Source organism: Phaseolus vulgaris, chromosome 11 (genome assembly GCF_000499845.2).
Source record: "Phaseolus vulgaris cultivar G19833 chromosome 11, P. vulgaris v2.0, whole genome shotgun sequence".
Lineage (NCBI taxonomy): Eukaryota > Viridiplantae > Streptophyta > Magnoliopsida > Fabales > Fabaceae > Phaseolus > Phaseolus vulgaris.
In genome coordinates this window covers 51,962,399-51,980,850 of record NC_023749.2, presented here as the reverse complement: position 1 = coordinate 51,980,850, position 18,452 = coordinate 51,962,399, and the positions used below count along the sequence as shown (strand labels likewise).

The window sequence follows — 18,452 nt, the reverse complement described above, 5'->3', positions numbered from 1 at the left end:
TGAGTAATACTTTTAGTGTGAAAGAATTTTAAATTTATTTTAAATCTTAAAAATAATTAAAAATAAAATAATTTTTTTATATACATTTTAGTTAATTAATTTTTTATATTACTTTTATTCATTTTATTAATTTAAAATAATTTTTTAGTTAAATTTATGTATTTAGATAATTTTAATATTATTTATGATTATTTCATGTTATATATTATTTATATAAGAATATTAATTTTAGTGATAATTTAATTTATTATTATAAAAAAGTTAATATATTTTAAAAGTAAATATGTATTTAAAATAAAATTTGATATTCATAATTATAAAAAAAATAGATGAAAAATTATCAATATATATAAAAATTTAAAATTATTCGATAGAAATAAATAATCACAATTTTATAAAATAATCAAAAATTAAAAACATTAATTAATTAATTAATTAATTAAAGTAATTAAATATTTCTTTAAATTATAATAATAAATTATATAAATTATATTCAATTACAAATAATTAAATACACAATTTTAAAAATAAATAACATAAAAAAGTAAATATAAGTTATGTTATTAAAATTTATGATGATTTTTTAAGAAAAAAATTAAAATTTATGAGTGATTTAATATATGTAAAAAATATTAATATTGTGTTAGTGATTTGTCAGTGATCTGAATTTGTAGTATTTTTTAAAAATATTAAAAAGTAAGTTTTATAAATTTATTTTTATCTTTAAAATAATTTAAAAAAATAAAATAAAATTTATTTTATTTTATAGATTTTAGTTAAGTAATTTTTTTTGTATTATTCTCGGTTGGATAATAAAAATGTTACATTTTTTACATTTATATTATATTATTGATCTATTTTCTTTTAGTGACACAAGACAACAGTGGACTAATGGCTATAAATTGTTACAAGAAGAGGCTATAACACACCACAAAACTCAGAATAACACATCTGCAAAATCAAAGAATGGGTTATGCTAGGGTTGCTCCTTTGGCTCTCTTTTTGCTTGCCACTTCCAGTATGTAACTTCTGATTCTTCATAATTTATGTTTATTATATTTGAGATCTACACAAAATTATTATACATACTTTATTTCTTCTGACTTTGAAATTTCATTTTTAGTAATGTTTTCGACCAAGAACATAGAAGCTGCACACTGTGTAGGTGCATGTTCAATGCTGGATGAGGCACCATGCGGGTCAAGTGATTGTAGCTGTTACCCTACTGTTGGACCATTTCTTGGTTTATGCAAGGGTCTGTTTGTATAAGTGCAATGCATGAAGCGTAAGTAAGAGAGAGAAAGAAAGAGAAAGTATTCTATATTGTTGCGTAAAACGTTTGTTACAGAGGGTATATAAGGATATATATTTAAGAGCTATAACTGTAACAGTTATACAGTTACAATATGGTTAACAGCCCCCCGTAAACTTAGGGTTGGATTATCCAAAACCATAAGTTTATCTCTAAAGGTAGTGAAACTTGCACCCGAAATGGGTTTTGTGAGAATATCAGCAACTTGGAATCTAGCTGGAATATGGGTGAGGCATGCACGTTGGTGTTGAATGTGGTCACGAACAAAATGGAGATCTAACTCAAAATGTTTCGTTTTTGAGTGTAAAATGGGATTTGCTGAGAGTAGGACAGCTCCAAGATTATCAGAGTAAACGTTGGGAACAGAGGTGAAGATGCGAAGCTCAGAGAGTAGGGATTGAAGCCAAATGATATCAGTAAGGACCGCTGCTATCCCACGATATTCAGCCTCTGTACTGCTTCGAGAAACAACCTTTTGTTTGTGAGATGACCATGAGACAATATTGGAACCAAAATAGACACAGTAACCAGTGGTAGATTTTCGATCATCAATATCATTTCCCCAGTCTGAATCACAAAACCCCATGAGATCGGTGTTGGTGCTACATTTGATGAGGAGACCATGATGCAGCGTGCCTTTGAGATATCGGAGAATCCGTTTGACAGCTTTCCAATGATGTTCCTGAGGGCTATGCATGAACTGCGAAACTTTGTTGACTGAATAAGTGAGTTCAGGCCGAGTGAAGAGAGCATATTGAAGCGCACCAACAACAGAGCGGAACATGCTGGGATCAGGAACAGCGGCAGTGGCGTCCTTGGGAAGCTTTAAGGATGATATCATAGGTGTTGGTTGGGGGTTAGAGTCCAACATATTTGTGCGGTGGAGTAAGTTTTGTATGTAGCGTCGTTGAGACAGATGTAAGTGACCAGAGGGAAGAGTAGAGACTTCTATACCCAGGAAATGATGGAGGGGACCAAGGTCTTTGAGAGCAAAGTGAGAACTGAGAGTGGTGATGAGGGACGTGATGGCAGTTGAGGAGGATCCAGTGATAATTATGTCATCGACATATATCAAAACAAACAATGTAGAAGAGTTAGTGAAGCGAACGAATAAGGAAGGGTCACTGATTGTTGAACGAAAACCAATATTGTTGAGAGTGTGACTTAGCTTCTGAAACCAAGCACGAGGTGCTTGTTTTAGCCCATATATTGCCTTGTGAAGCTTGCATACAAGCTTTGGATTTGTAGCGAGAAAACCCGGAGGTTGCTGAATGTACACATGTTCATGTAGGTCACCATTGAGAAAAGCATTGTTAATGTCGATTTGATGAATGGGCCAGTGAGACGAAACAGCATGAGCAAGCACAACCCGTATGGTAGTAGGTTTAACTACTGGGCTGAAGGTTGCAGAGTAATCTAGACCCTCAGATTGGCTGTACCCCTTCGCCACCAACCGGGCTTTGTGTCTCTGAAAGGAACCATCAGCATTGAACTTGTGTTTAAAAATCCATTTGCAGCCAACAAGGTTTGCACCCGGAGGTAGTGAAGTCAAAGTCCATGTGCCATTTGTGATAAGAGCACGATATTCATCATTCATTGCCTGAGTCCACTGGGGGGATGCGAAGGCTGCAGCTACAGTAGTAGGTTCAGGAGAACCAGAGTCTATGTGAGCAGAAAAAATTTTGGGTTTAACGATACCTGCTTTTGCTCTGGTTTTCATTGGGTGAATATTGTGAGTGGGTGAGCTATTACGTGTGATGGGAGCAGTGGAACAAGAAGAAGATTGTTGAAGATGCAGGGAGGAGGTCGGCAGAGATGCAGAAGTAGCGATGGTGGAGTGAGTGGGTGAAGATAAAACTGTTAGAGTAGGATGTATAGGAGGAGAAATAGAAGGAGTTGACAGAGCAGGTAAAAAACCATATTGAGGGTTAGAATATGGAAAAACATCTTCATTAAAAACCACATGCCTGGAAATAAAAGTTTTGCCAGAGGAAGACAGACAGATGTAACCTTTGTTGTGTAAGCTATAGCCAAGAAATAAACAGCATGCAGAACGAAAATCCAGTTTATGTTTGTTGTAGGGACGCATAAGAGGGTAGCAAGCACATCCAAAAGATCTAAATTTAGTATAGTCAGGTTTAGTGTTAAGCAAAAGTTCATACGGAGTTTGACCCTTTAAAACAATGGAAGGGAGAACATTGATTATATGGGTGGCAGTAATAAAAGCTTCAGCCCAAAATTTCACAGGGAGAGAAGCAGCAGCAAGCATAGATAACCCCATGTCAGTAATATGCCTATGTTTTCTTTCTATAGCACCGTTTTGTTCATGAGTGTGAGGGCATATGAAACGATGTTGTATACCATGTTTGAGTAAAAAGGTGTTAAAAACAACAAATTCTTTTGCATTATCTGTTTGGATGGTTTTTATTTTAAAACCAGTTTGATTTTCAGAGAAGAGTTTGAAGCGTTCAAAAGCAGCAAGAGCTTGAGATTTAGTATGCAAGAGATAAATCCATGTGTATTTTGAGTATGCATCGAGAAACGAAATGTAGTATGAGGCACCATTGTTAGCACAAACAGCAGAAGGTCCCCAAATATCAATATAGATCAATTCTAAAGGATGATGATACACAGTTGTAGATAAAGAGAAAGGCAATTGATGGGCTTTGCCCTTAACACAAGCATCACAGAAAAACGGTTTTGCATTACACGAAATGTCACAATGTTTGAGAATAGTTTTGATCACAGAAAAACTACAATGCCCAAGCCGATTATGCCAAAGATGAAGAGGAGGCTTTGCAGATTTGAAAGAAGTGTAGTTAGCAGAAAAAACAGTGGAGCGTAGGTCAGGGAAGATATAGAGATCATCTTTAAGAGTGCCTTGTAGAAGAATCTGTTTGGTTACCTGGTGTTTAACATAGCAAGAATGAGGATGAAATTCAAAAAATACATTGTTATCCTGAGCAAACTTGGAAACACTGAGCAAATTTTTAGTAATGTTAGGAACATGTAGGAGATCATGTAAAGAGAAAGAAGTACATGAGGTAGATGATATACATGAAGCAGAACCTATATGAGCAATTTTCATACCTGCACCATTACCTAGTTTGACGTTTGCATGGCCTTGATAGGGTTGTTGATTAGTGAACAGAGTATGATCGTTTGTGATATGGTGAGAAGCACCGCTATCTGGATACCATAACGGATCATCCAAAGAGGATGGTGAACCAAGAAGAGAGGAAGAGGGTTCATCATGTTGAGGTGTAGAGAAAGAAGAGGTGTTTGCGGAGAAGGATGGTGGTGTTGAACGATTAGACCAGTGCCAACAATTAATTGCAGTATGACCAAGTTTGGAGCATATTTGACAGCGCACAGGGTTGCGTTTCCATGACGAGGGATTGGAGTTCCAAGAAGTGTATTGTGAAGGCCGAGGTTTTCCACGATGAAAACGATTGGAGTTGTATGTAGAAGGTGGGCCACGACCACCACCGAAAGAGTTGGGAAACGTGGGGCGAAACTTGGAATGATTTGGAGAAACAACAGAGGCAGTGTTAGCTTGAAGAAAAGACGAGTGAGAAGTTTTATACCGGGTAAATCGATCTTCTTGAGCAAACAACAGGGCTTCAATCTCAGTGATAGTGTAGGGGTCAGTGCGAGAGGTGACGGCAGTGATAAAAGCATTGTATTCTTCAGGCAAGCCTTCAAGAATGATGTCGATGTGATCTGCAATGGAAACAGGGGCACCAATCGCGGCAAGCATGTTGACAGCGTTCTTGATATCATGAAGATATGAGGAAATAGATCTGTCATTCTTGGGAGTCTTTAACTGAAGCTTGAGTTTCTGAACTTTGGCCCGAGTATGAGAGGAAAATTGAGTTTCAAGGCAGCGCCAAATATCTGCAGTTGTATCAAGACCCACTACGTTGGTAAGAATGGGTGTAGACATTGATGCAAGAAGCCAAGCGATGATAAGTTGGTCTTGTTGTTGATAGCGTAAAGAGTCATCAGAAGGGGAAGAACTGTCTGCAGCGGAAGAAGCAGTTGTGGACGGGACATTGGTACCGTCAAGAAAATGACTCAGTTTGAGTCCTCGAATGGAAGCAAGAACCTGGTGTTTCCAAAGAAGGTAGTTATCTTCATCTAGTTTAAGCGTGATCGGTGTTGTAAACTGATGAATGGAGGTCATGGCCAGAGGAAGAGAGCGATGAGAAGACGTAGAAGATGACTCAGGAGTGGACGGTGAAGTAGCCATGACGGGAAAAAAAACTTAAGATTTGCTCATGATACCATGTTTGTATAAGTGCAATGCATGAAGCGTAAGTAAGAGAGAGAAAGAAAGAGAAAGTATTCTATATTGTTGCGTAAAACGTTTGTTACAGAGGGTATATAAGGATATATATTTAAGAGCTATAACTGTAACAGTTATACAGTTACAATATGGTTAACAGGGTCCAACTCAACTTTCATCATCAGTGGCAAAGATGATAGATGAACATCCCAACTTATGTCAATCTCATGAAGAATGCATGAAGAAAGGAAGTGGAAACTTTTGTGCTCCTTATCCCAAACACTATATGGATTATGGTTGGTGCGTCAACTCTGATTCTGAAGAACTTAAAAGCTTCTTGGCCATGCCTAGAGCAATCTCCAAGTAATGTGTATGACTGTGAAAAGTGGTCATGTATGGTGATGCATGATGCATATGCTATAAATAAAATGACTGGTCATGCATGATGCATCTACTCCTATAAATAAAATGAGTGTTTCATCCTACTTTATTTGGTTGCTGAAGACTTTCTATCGTTCAAGTCAGACTCTAGTATTCAGTTTTTTTTTTTTTATCAGCAAATAGCAATGAAATTAAATGGGACCACTTCAGAAGTGGTCCAACCCTTATACAACAAAATGATGCTCACAAAGTACATCTTCATCTACATATCAGCCAAAAAGACCTCTTACTCAGTATTTGAAGACTCCGGCACTCAGTATTTAGTATTTGATGATTGCGTCAGTGGTGCAGAAATATTAAAATACGATGGCTATTTTATATTTAAAATGGAAGTTTTATTGCCGCATTTGTTGTACACGTAGTCGTAAATACAAGAGATAAGAAGGCGGCTATTTAGCCGCATTCTTAAATGTCATTTATAAATGTAGCTATGGTATATAGCCGCATTCTTATTTAATTTTTTTTTAAAATTATAACTCTAAATCCTAAACCCTAAGGCAGCAACAAAGGAGGCAGCAGTGGTGACCTTCGCCAATACAAGAAAACAAACAAATAAGAGAAACGAAACAATATATAAACCAATGGTGAAAAAGAAAGAGAGCTCAAAATGAACTTACAATCACTAGTACAAAATATTAATATCATGACACTATACAAAGACGGTTAAACCAAAACCATCGCCGCAGCCCTAAGTTGCCACCGCACCCCTCTACCTACGCCACTTGCCTCGCGCCCCTGCAGCCACCACGTCCTGCGCCCTTGCAAACCGCACTAACGCGTTGTTGCGCCCCACTCCCCCGCATCCACCACGACTCAAGACACTTCCACCACGGCGCACCGCGATCCTGCGTGGACAACCGTGTCACGCCTCAAACCCCACTAGTGCTGCTTCGGAGCCTTGTGCAAGTGAAATTGCATTTGTAAATCACATTTACGAATGCATCTTTGGTAATAGCCGCATTTGTAAACCCTAAACCCTATCACCTGATTCAGAAGCATATACAAATGCGCTACCTGAAATAGTCGGACTTATAAATAGTATTTACAAATGCGACTACATAGCCGCATTTGTATCTCTTTGATTTACGAATGCGTGCTGATCAACTGCAGCTCTATAGCCGCATTTGTAAATGTAAAATAGCCGCCCTTGTTTAGCATTTTTGCGCTAGTGTACCTACGAAATTTTTTAATAGATAAATTAAGTTTTCTTGTAGTGTTTAGCCACCATCAATGGTTATTTCACTTAAATATTTTCTATTATTCTATTTCAGACAGTTAAGTAGTTTAATTGGTTGGTCATGTTAGTTAGACTTAAATAGTACTTGTATTTTAATCCTGATATTAAAGAGTTTATACCAATGTAAAAAATAAAGATTCAGAAGTTTAAATCAAGAGATTGGTGTGAGAAGATTGAGAGTTTATTGCTATAACCAAATCACATTTCTTAAGTTCTGTTTGTTCCTTTTCTTTTCGGATTTAGTTGAAAGTTTTCCTCAATGGTAGTTGCCTATTTTGGCGTATGATGAATGCATTGGCTTGCGTTGCTCCCTTTTAATCCACTTTTTAATGATTTCTATTACTAAGCTATTGTTGTTGACATAACTAGATATTTGTTGGAATTTATCTTGGTTTATGCAGTGAGGCACAATGACTTTTGTGGTTATTTTTTTCAAAAGGAATGAAAAACGAGAAAATATGTAGTGTAAATTGCACGATTAGTAGAAGAGTGATCTTATTTTACACCTTACTCCACTTTACACTTACAACAAAATATTAATATTTATAATAAAAAAAATTTAAAATTTAAAAATGTTCTTAATGAAAATATAGGCAAAATATAAAATATTAAAATAATTTTTAAAAATTAAAAAAGTTAAAAATGATTAAAATATTAATATTTAGTAGGATGTAGGATGGAGCAATGGGGTGTAAAAAAATCATTTTCCTTAGTAGAATGATGAATTTGGTTATCCTTGATTTTCGTTTTGAATTGGTGAGAGTGAATTGTATGACCTTTAACTTTTGGGCCCACCACCAAACCAGGATAATCTTATCAGCCAGCTTCTTTCTGCACCTCCATGATTTCTTTCCACATCTCCATAAAGTTTTAAAATACTAAACTTGTCATTCAGTAAAAAGATAAAATTAAAAATGTTTACTTTATTATTGGTTGATTGATGTGTCTAAAATTTCTAATATATAGTATCGATTAAAAATTGTTTATAAAACCGTCGAACTAATTTTAAGTTTTATTATTGTCTAGCTCGTAACTTTCGAATAAGTAATTAAATATAATTTTACTGTTTTTGTTTTTACGTAAAAAAGAGCGTTTTGTCATTTTTACTTTATATAAAGGTTAGACTCGTGAATCATATTTATAATATTTATATAAAGGTTAGACTCGTGAACTATGTAGCACATACACTTACATGAACACTGATATGTATGAACACTGATATGATATGTTCATGAACACAAAAATACGTATAATTTTTAAAATGATGTAGGACACGGGAACACAGATCTATATATTATATAATTATGAATTATATAAATTGACAATAAAGATTTATGTTCACAAGTATGTTCCAGATTATTTTTTGGAGCAGAAAGATGTTTTTCATGACTGGTTCAAAAGGATTTATTTCTTATTTTTATAATCATAATAAAAATTTATACAATAAGTTGAGTTTTTAAAAAATTAATGTATTTTTCTTTTTTAAAATTGTGTTAGAAACGTACTAGAATTGTGAGAAATTCAACAAATATTTTTTTAATTGGACACTTCACGAATACGTGTCTTACAAGTGTCATACGAGTGTCGATGTCCGATACAAGTATCCGACACCGACACATCATTTAAGAGGAATGTACAAGTTTCATAGCATGTGAATCATGTTTATCATTTTTTTATTTTTTTTATGAAAAAAACGTGATTATAATAAGTAATGGACAGTGAACCCTTTCACCCGTGAAATATGCCACCGACAACTCCCATTTATTCTCTCTCATGTTATACTTCACCGTGATATATATATTTTTTTTTTGGGTTTTCAATTTTTTTTCATTCTTATTTTTATTAAAACTATTATGAATAGAGTACCCTGTTAGGTACTGTATTTAATAAAGACTGTAGAATAACTCTTTATTTTGGTTATCATAATCTCTTACAATGTATAATAGTCTTTTATATAGCTTTATGGAAGAGCAACTACCAGAATAGCATAGCAGAGTTGTTTTATGATAAATATGAAATATTAAAATAAATATGTTTATAATTTTTTTATATAATGTTTTAACTCAAAATATATTTCAACTTAAAATTGTCAAAATATGGCACTGTTTTTATTTTTGTATAAAAAAAAGTATTTTGTCATTTTTACTTTATATAAAAGTTAGATTAGTGAAACATATATCATTATATAATGTTTAGAGTTTAAGGTGTATGTAATGTTCAGGATTTAGGGTTTAAGATTTAACTTATTGTTTAGAGTTGATAAAAAATATCGTTGTATAATGGAATATTTGACTATCATGGGACTTTTTTTTTTGTTTTTTTATCGAAATGGGGTCCGTTTAAAAAAATTACAAATTTAGATAAGTCGTGTCAATTCGGCACGACTTCATATGCACAAATCGTCTCAATTAAACACGACTCTGCCATGTCATACTGAAGTCGTGTCAACTTGGCATGACTTCTGCCACGTCATAATTTTTTTTTTAATTTTTTGTTTATATTGGATAGTAAGTTATGTAATGTTAAAAATTAATTTAATACATAATTTTATAAGAGTGTTAGTTTTAAGGAACAAAAAAATTGGATAATCGTGTATCGATCATGTTTGACAGTAATGTAATACAATAACTTGATTATTTGATTATTTAAAAAATGAAAAAAAAAATTGTTATTGAATTTGGAAATAAATAGATAAATAAAAATTTATTGTATTTGGAAAATAAATAAATAAAATTTGTTGTGAATTAGCAAAATAAATAGTTTAAAAAGTAATGATTATAAGTGACGACATGGGTCAAGTCAGCTAATAATCATTACTTCTCAAGCTATTTATTTTGTTAATTCACAACAATAATTCTCTATTTATTTTCCAAATACAATAAATTTTCATTTATCTATTTATTTCTAAATTAATAACAATTTTCTTTATTTTTTAATTAATCAAATAATTAAGTTATTGTATTACATTACCGTCAAACATGATCCATACACGATTATCCAATTTTTTGTTCCTTAAAACTAATACTCTTAGAAAATTATGTATCAAATTAATTTTTAAAATTACATAACTTATTACCCAGTATATAAACAATAAAATTAAAATAAAAAAAATGACGTGGCAGAAGTCGTGCCAAGTTGGCACGACTTCAGTATGACAAGGCAGAGTCGTGTCAAATTGGGACGATTTGTGCATATAAAGTCTGACACAACTTGCCTAAATTTGTAATTTTTTTTAAACAGACCCCGTTTTAGTAAAAAAAAAAAAAATAACCCATCATAGTCAAATACCTTATATAATGTCGTATTATAATAAAATATGCCACCGACAACCCTCTTTCATGTTATACCTCACCGTGATATATTTTTTTCTGGGTTTTGAACTTCTTTTTATTCTTATTTCTATTAAAACTATTATGAATAGAGTACCTGTTGTTAGGTAGTGTATTTAATGCAAAGCATTTATCCAGAGATATAAGTTTAACGTTTATCTGATAAGAGTTTTAATACCTTGCATGTGGATACTCTTGTTAATCCCTTACAATGTACAATAGTCTTTTATAACAAATCTGACTAGAAATCAATGAATGAAGGCAAGAAAAATAATAACTGAAAAGACTGGAGATGAGAGGAATCAATCAATGAACCAGAAGAGGCTGTATAATATATCTCTCTTATATGATTTTAAATATTTACAAATTTGTTGAATGAGTTTGGTCCAGAAAGCAAGTTTGTTTCTGGAGTGATTTTGTTTAGACGAGATTGGCTCGCCTAGGCGAGTCCTTCAACACGTCTGAATGGTTTGGACGAGTTCTAAACGAGTTTTGGATGTCCTAGTCTTGACTTTTGTTCTTGTCTCTAACTTTTTTTATTCCTCCTCTAACTCTTTTCTAATAACTTCAAAATATATTATTAGATTCAAATTTCTCAAATTAAAGTTGAATTATAATTTTATCAACAATTAAAATCTATAAGTATCTAATTTTTTTTTCCATTTTCCATAAAATCTTACTAAATTATGATATTTATCGATTACTTTTAGTATATTAGTTGTAGTTTAAAATTTTGACTAATGGTTTAAGCTGAAATATCCATAACAATCGAAAACTGGAAAAACGAAAATAAATTGGAAAACGAAAATAAATAGAAGTGATGCTTAATCACGACTTCTATAGCACAAGAGTTGCTTTATGATGTGTTTCATTAGAGATGAGATGAATGATTAATTGAAAGAGTGAATTTGAGAGGTAAATACCAAAAAAATAAGGTAACTTTGTTTGGATTAAAAAATCTATTTAAGAAAAAATTATTAAAATTTGTGAGTGATACTTTTTAGTGTGAAAGAATTTTAAATTTATTTAAAAATTTAAAAATAATTAAAAAATAAAATAATTTTTTTATATAGATTTTAGTTAATTAATTTTTTTATATTACTTTTATTTGAATACTTAAAGTTTTATAATTTTTACAGAAATCAAGACTCTCTGTAAAGAGTGTTTAGTGAAAAATGATTAAAGTTTAGATGTGTTTTGACACGGTCGGTCGGTCACGAGACCGACTGACTCGTCTAGTACCGATAGATTAACAATTTAAGAAATTATACAACTAATGTGTTAAAGTGAAAAGGAAAACATATAATCAGAATTCATGAAATTATAAAATAAATAATTAAAAGTACATTGGTCAACAAATTTTTTTATCTTTTCTTTTCAATTTAACACTCTCTTTTTATTTGATTATGTTCTTTTTTTTCTTCATACTTTATAAATGATATATACTTATACTATTTATTAAATTTATCTCTTTCTAAAAATAAATATAATTATAAAATGTAAATGATTAAGTACAAAGTTTGTTATTATGTATAAATGCATAAATATAGAGGATAAGAAATCAATCTCTATTTGTAGGTTTTTAGTTATAATTGGTTAAAATATTCAAAAATAAGTTTGAAACTTATAATTTAGTTAGTTATAACTAAATCAGGTATCATGTATTGTTCAAATTGTAGGTAATTATCTCCATATATGTTGAAAAAAGATATATCTCCAAATATCTCAAGGGAGTTAAGATACGAATAAGATGTTAGTATTTAGGCTTATTATGAGAAAAATGTAATTATTCTCTTTGAAATTAGGTTTATCAATGTTGTTTTACAAAAATATGCGGTGAAGTTTGTCATTAACATCATAATATATAATATAAAATTATTTAATTATAATTATTATTTTATTGTGGACCTTATAATATATTTAAATAAATAATAAAATATGAATATAGTTATATTTAAGTTAATATATAATCAACGCCTATTGTTAAATGAAATAAGATAACTAAGTACTACTTTATTAAAAAGATATAAAAATATAACCTAATTTATTGAAATAAAAAAATATAATTTTTTAAAAAAAATAAAAAAATATATAAATGTTATTAAAAGATTATGAAAATAAATATTTATTTTAAGAATATAAAAGTTTGAGTAACATTTAACATTATTTATAATAAAATAATTAGATTTTTTAAATTAAATTATAAAAAAAAAGGTATGTTTTTTTTAAGTAAAACTGAAGAGAAACTTGTATTATTTTGGGCTTCTTAGACGGATCGATGACATATGTAACCCTAGGATTAAACTTCTCCTCAATATCACTCAAAGACTCATGTTTGTGAATATCTAGAAGTGAAACAGTTATTTTCGTGAGATATCTAATCTGAATAATAATAATGAAATTAATAATATGAATGATATTAAATATATGAATAATATTAATAATTTTTATATTATTAATTATATTAATATTGATAATCATACTAATAAGTATAATAAAAATCATAATATGACGACAAAACTTGATTGGTGTAATTGTTAAAGTTTCTTTGGTCATTCAAGGGACTTGGTTTTAAGTATCACCCGCTACCGGTCCGCCTAGTTTAAAAATCTAAATACTTAACTCAGCCCAAACAATAACTCATAAAATCTTAGAGATACTATACTCATATTTATATGCTTTCATTGACTTAATCGTCAGAGTTTTATCAACAGATGGAGCTCTTCTCACTGTGAACTTTAAAAAAAAGTTAGTCCATCTAGATTATTTGATGAGAACAATAATATAATCGATTTATAACTAATTCTAATATAGAAAAAAAAAATAGGATTTAGAGATAAATATCAAATAACTCACACTTATGCAATATGAAGTTAAGAAAAAATTAATTTATCAAAAAATTAAATCAATTATAAAACCAAGTGTATACAAAAACATAAATCTTCACAGTTTCTAATTTTAGATTTAAATAAATTTTATTTAAAGTAAATTATTTAAGAGACCTTCATTAAATATTTAAGTTTTTTTAAAACATAATCAGAAATCACTATTGTAAATATTTTAGTAGAAATACAATTTTAAAAATGTAACCTTATTAAAATAAAAAAACAAGACCATATATAAACTGCAAAAATTGTATTTCACGTGCAAAAAATTCATGGGCATATAATAGCTAAGGACAATAAAGTAAAAGAACCCTAATCTACATGGCTTTATTCGCATGTTTTTTTGGTAAATCTTTGTTGTTGAAGGAAGATATATAATATATACATTTACCTATGTAACATTGACACTTACACGGACACTAATATAACATAGATACTAATATGATACGGACACAAACACAAAGATATGTACAATCTTTAAAATATAGAATACAAGAACACGGATTTATATAATATATAATTATGAATTATATAAATAGACAATAAAGATTTATGTGCACAAACATATTTCAACTTTTTTTAGTAGAAAAATATTTTTCATGACTGGTTCAAAAGGATTTGTACTCAACCCCATAAAACCGGCTCAATAAGGTGAGGTTTGCACCCACTTATATACAATGAAAGGCTCTAATCTCTAGTCGATGCGGGATCTCCAACACTTATTTTTATAATCATAATAAAAATTTATATAATAAATTTTAATTTTTAAAATATTAATATATTTATCTTTTTTAAAATTATGTTAAAACTGTGCTAAAATTATTAGTAATTCAACAAATATTTTTTAAATTAGACACTTTATCGATATGTGTTTTACTAGTGTCATATGAGTGTCGTGTCTAATATATGTATCCGACATGAAGTAGTGTTTGAGCCTCATTATTGACACTTAGTCTCTTTTTGTCCTTCCGTACACTCTCACTCTTCTTCAGAAACACAAAACCAAACATGTGTTCCTTTGTCTCTAATATTACTGAAACAATTACAACAGTAGTGTGAGCGAAGAAAACATAATACTGGAGTAGTGCTTATAACTTATTTAAAAAGTTAATTAATTAATTAAATAAAGTAATTAAACATTTTTTAAATTATAATAATAATTATATAAATTATATTCAATTACAAATAATTAAATACACAATTTTAAAAATAAATAACATAAAAAAGTATATAATTTATGTTATTAAAATTTATGATGATTTTTTAAGAAAAAAATTAAAATCTATGAGTGATTTAATGTATGTAAAAAATATTAATATTGTGTTAGTGATTTGTGAGTGATCTGAATTTGTAGTATTTTTTAAAAAATATTAAAAAAGTAAGTTTTATAAATTTATATTTATCTTTAAAAAAAATTAAAAAAATAAATAAAAATTATTTTATTTTATAGATTTTAGTTAAATAAATTTTTTTGTATTACTTTCGGTTGGATAATAAAAATGTTACATTTTTTACATTTATATTATATTATTAATCTATTTTCTTTTAATGACACAAGACAAAATGGCTATAAATTCTTACCTAGAAGAAGGCAAAGTAACACACCACAAACTCTCAGAATAACAACAGCAAAATCAAAGAATGGGTTATGTTAGGGTTGCTCCTTTGGCTCTCTTCTTGCTTGCCACTTCCAGTATGTAACTTCTCGTTCTTCATCATTTCTGTTTATATATTTCAGATCTACACAATATTATTATACATACTTCATTTCTTCTGACTCTGAAATTTCATTTTTAGTAATGTTTTCGATGAAGAACATAGAAGCAGGTGAATGTCCAAAGGCTTGTTCACCGAATACGAGGCAACCATGCGGGTCAAGTGGTTGCTACTGTATGCCTACTTTAGAAGGTGGTGTCTGCCTTCGTGGAATTTTACCACCAGTGGCAAAGATGATAGATGAACATCCCAACTTATGTAAATCTCATGATGAATGCATCAAGAAAGGAAGTGGAAACTTTTGTGCTCCTTATCCCAATCACTATATGGATTATGGTTGGTGCTTTACCTCTGATGCTGAAGAACTTAAAAGCTTCTTGGTCATGCCTAGAGAAATCTCCAAGTAATGTGTATGTTTGTGAAAAGTGGTGATGCATGGTGATGCTTGATGCATCTACTGCTATAAATAAAATGAGTGGTCATGCATGGTGATGCATGATATATCTACTGCTATAAATAAAATGAGTGTTTCATCCTAGTTATACTTGGTTTGGTTCCTGAAGACTCCTCTAACTTGAGTTAAAAACTGAAAAACGTTTCTGTTGTTGGAAATATATAAGAAGAAAAGAGCATCAAAGCATTGGCTTCTACAAAACAAACAAACTTCTCATAGGAATAAATGTCTCTTCAAATTCAACATGGGGTTGTTAGTTTTCACCTTTAATTTTCCTTCAAACTATTGTTCAAACCTTAATTTTCTTTTCACCGTGGCTTCAATGGCTTCACGCCTGGGATTTGTAGCATGAATTTGGTAAACTATTGAATAGTGTAGTAAAGGTTGCAACAGATACAAAAGTACAATATTTATAGCATGAATTTGTCAAAGAGACAATAGTGTAAAGTTCCGGAGTAGGAGAGAAATTTTGGAAAATTAGAAATTTGCACCATAAATTTGGCAAAACGTGGATTAAGGTTTTTGTGAGAAACAAATAATGGTCACTAAAAATAATCATAGACAAAAAATAATTAGTTATTATAGTGACTAAATTAGAGACTATTTTAAAAACTAAAAAAAAATGGTTTTTAAATTAGTTTTTATTATTGTTAAATAGTTTCTAAATTGGTATCTAATTAGCTACCAAAGTTTTAACTACCAATAAATTAGATTCTAAATTTGGTAGAAAAACTTTGGTTGCTAATTACATACCAATTTAAAAACCATTTAACAATAAGAGATCCGTCCTTTATTGCGCTCATCCCCAAAGTAAGAGATCCGTCCTCGCTCGATCAATTCAGACCAATATCTCTTGTTGGTGTAATATACAAGATTATTACTAAAGTCTTGTCAAGCCGTATGAAGAATATTATGCCGTTTATCATTGATGACTGTCAGTCAGCCTTTATTAGTGGAAGAGGTCTATTGGACAGCGTTGTTATGGCCAATGAGATCCTTGAGGATATAAAGAGAAATGGCAAAAGCGGGGTGTGCTTCAAGGTGGATTTTGAAAAGGCATACGACTCGGTGAGATGGAGTTTTTTGTTCGATATGCTACACAGGCTAGGCTTTCATGATAAGTGGATCTCGTGGGTTAAAGGATGCTTGGCGTCATCGTCAGTATCTGTGTTGGTTAATGGGAGTCCTACGGAGGAATTCAAACCTTCTAGGGGATTGAGACAGGGAGACCCAATGGCTCCATTCCTCTTCTTAGTGGTTGTTGAAGGTTTAGCAGGTTTGGTCAGACAAGCACTGAGAACGAATGTCCTTAGGGGGCTCAAGGTGGGAAGAAATAATGTCGAATGCTGTCTGCTACAGTTCGCAGATGACACACTCTTTTTGTGTGAGGATTCCTTTGATAGCATTTTTACAATTAAGGCTATCCTTCGGTGCTATGAGATTGCATCGGGTCTGAAAGTCAACTTTCATAAGTCCAAGTTATCCGGTATTAAAGTGGACGGTTTTGCCATGAGCACGTATGCTAAAACTCTGAATTGTAATACGATGAAGCTTCCGTTCCAATATCTGGGGGTTGAGGTGGGGGGTAACCCGAGGAAGATACAATTTTGGGATCCGGTAGTTAAAAAGGTCGAAGCCAAACTTAGTTCTTGGAAGGGGAGATTTCTTTCAATGGCAGGACGAATTTGTTTGTTGAAATCAGTGTTCACAGCCATTCCTCTGTTCTATCTCTCCATTTTCAAAGCCCCTGTAGTAGTGTACAATAAAATCAGTAGCATCCAGCGGAAGTTCCTATGGGCGTGGGGGAAGCAGACTAAGTCGATATCCTGGGTAAGCTGGGATAATGTGTGTAAGCCTCTAGAGCTAGGAGGCTTGGGGGTGAAGGATATGAAGAAATTTAATGTGGCCCTCCTGGCTAAATGGAGATGGAGGCTCATGAGTAGCGAAGGAGGTAAGTGGAAAGAGATTATATCATCTAAATACGGTACAGGAGCAGAAAATATGAACCTGAGGTCGAAGTACCAATCATGGTGGTGGAAGGATCTCACTAAAATCTGCGCTGAGGGTGTCGAAGACGGTTGGTTCCAAAAGGCCATTGGGTGGAAAGTAGGTAATGGAGCCAGAGTGAGATTCTGGGAGGACGTGTGGCTTGGGAACGAATGTCTTAGATCGGTTTACCCTAGACTCTTCTCCTTGTCTCTTGATCAAGGTAAAAGGGTGGGGGAGGTAGGAGCATGGGAAGAGACTACCTGGCAGTGGAATCTGAACTGGAGGAGGGGTAGGTTCCAATGGGAGACGGATATGGAGGAAGAATTATTGTCCAGACTTAGTACGGGCGTTGTGTGGAAGGATTCCCTCGACCAGCTTATATGGAAGGGGGACCATAAGGGTATGTTCTCTATTAAGTCAGCGTACTCTATGTTGGATAATCACCAATGCTCAGCTGCAAGAGAAGGTGTGTTTAGTCTCTTATGGCAAGCTAAAGCCATGCCCAAGGTGCTTACGACAGCCTGGAGAATTCTCATCGATAAAATTCCTAATAGGGTTAATTTGTTGAGAAGAGGTGTGCAGGTGACATCAACTCGTTGTGTTCTTTGCAACCTGTCGGAGGAATCCTCTCAACACCTCTTTCTAAAATGCGGTTTTGCTCAACAAGTGTGGTCTCAGTGTTATAGGTGGATAGGTATTCTAAGTGTCCAAAATAAAGATCTCATGAATCACTTTATGAATTTCCAGCTAACCCATTTGTCCAGTCAACAGAATCAAGTATGGTTAGATTTTTGGGCGGCC

At 32.0% G+C, this 18,452-nt stretch overlaps 2 protein-coding genes across 2 annotated transcripts; both read left to right on the top strand.

The window, feature by feature from the left end:
- The first annotated feature begins 948 nt into the window (after positions 1-948).
- LOC137824446 (albumin-1-like) lies at positions 949-6,008 on the top strand. The gene is made up of 3 exons (XM_068630097.1): positions 949-1,018; positions 1,124-1,263; positions 5,761-6,008. Exons 1-3 carry the CDS (start codon positions 967-969, stop codon positions 5,965-5,967), a joined length of 399 nt encoding a protein of 132 aa, XP_068486198.1. The 5' UTR covers positions 949-966; the 3' UTR covers positions 5,968-6,008.
- Positions 6,009-15,063: 9,055 nt separating this feature from the next.
- On the top strand, positions 15,064-15,746 carry LOC137821126 (albumin-1-like). Its single transcript, XM_068625573.1, has 2 exons — positions 15,064-15,185; positions 15,290-15,746. Exons 1-2 carry the CDS (start codon positions 15,134-15,136, stop codon positions 15,613-15,615), a joined length of 378 nt encoding a protein of 125 aa, XP_068481674.1. The 5' UTR covers positions 15,064-15,133; the 3' UTR covers positions 15,616-15,746.
- Positions 15,747-18,452: the final 2,706 nt, after the last annotated feature.

Excerpts from the sequence above, each read along its gene's own strand:
- LOC137824446 (XM_068630097.1), top strand. The coding sequence starts at position 967 with ATGGGTTATGCTAGGGTTGCTCCTTTGGCTCTCTTTTTGCTTGCCACT. Across the intron at positions 1,019-1,123 it reads CTTTTTGCTTGCCACTTCCA|TAATGTTTTCGACCAAGAAC; the intron begins GTATGTAACTTC and ends TTTCATTTTTAG. Across the intron at positions 1,264-5,760 it reads GTTTATGCAAGGGTCTGTTT|GGTCCAACTCAACTTTCATC; the intron begins GTATAAGTGCAA and ends TATGGTTAACAG.
- LOC137821126 (XM_068625573.1), top strand. The coding sequence starts at position 15,134 with ATGGGTTATGTTAGGGTTGCTCCTTTGGCTCTCTTCTTGCTTGCCACT. Across the intron at positions 15,186-15,289 it reads CTTCTTGCTTGCCACTTCCA|TAATGTTTTCGATGAAGAAC; the intron begins GTATGTAACTTC and ends TTTCATTTTTAG.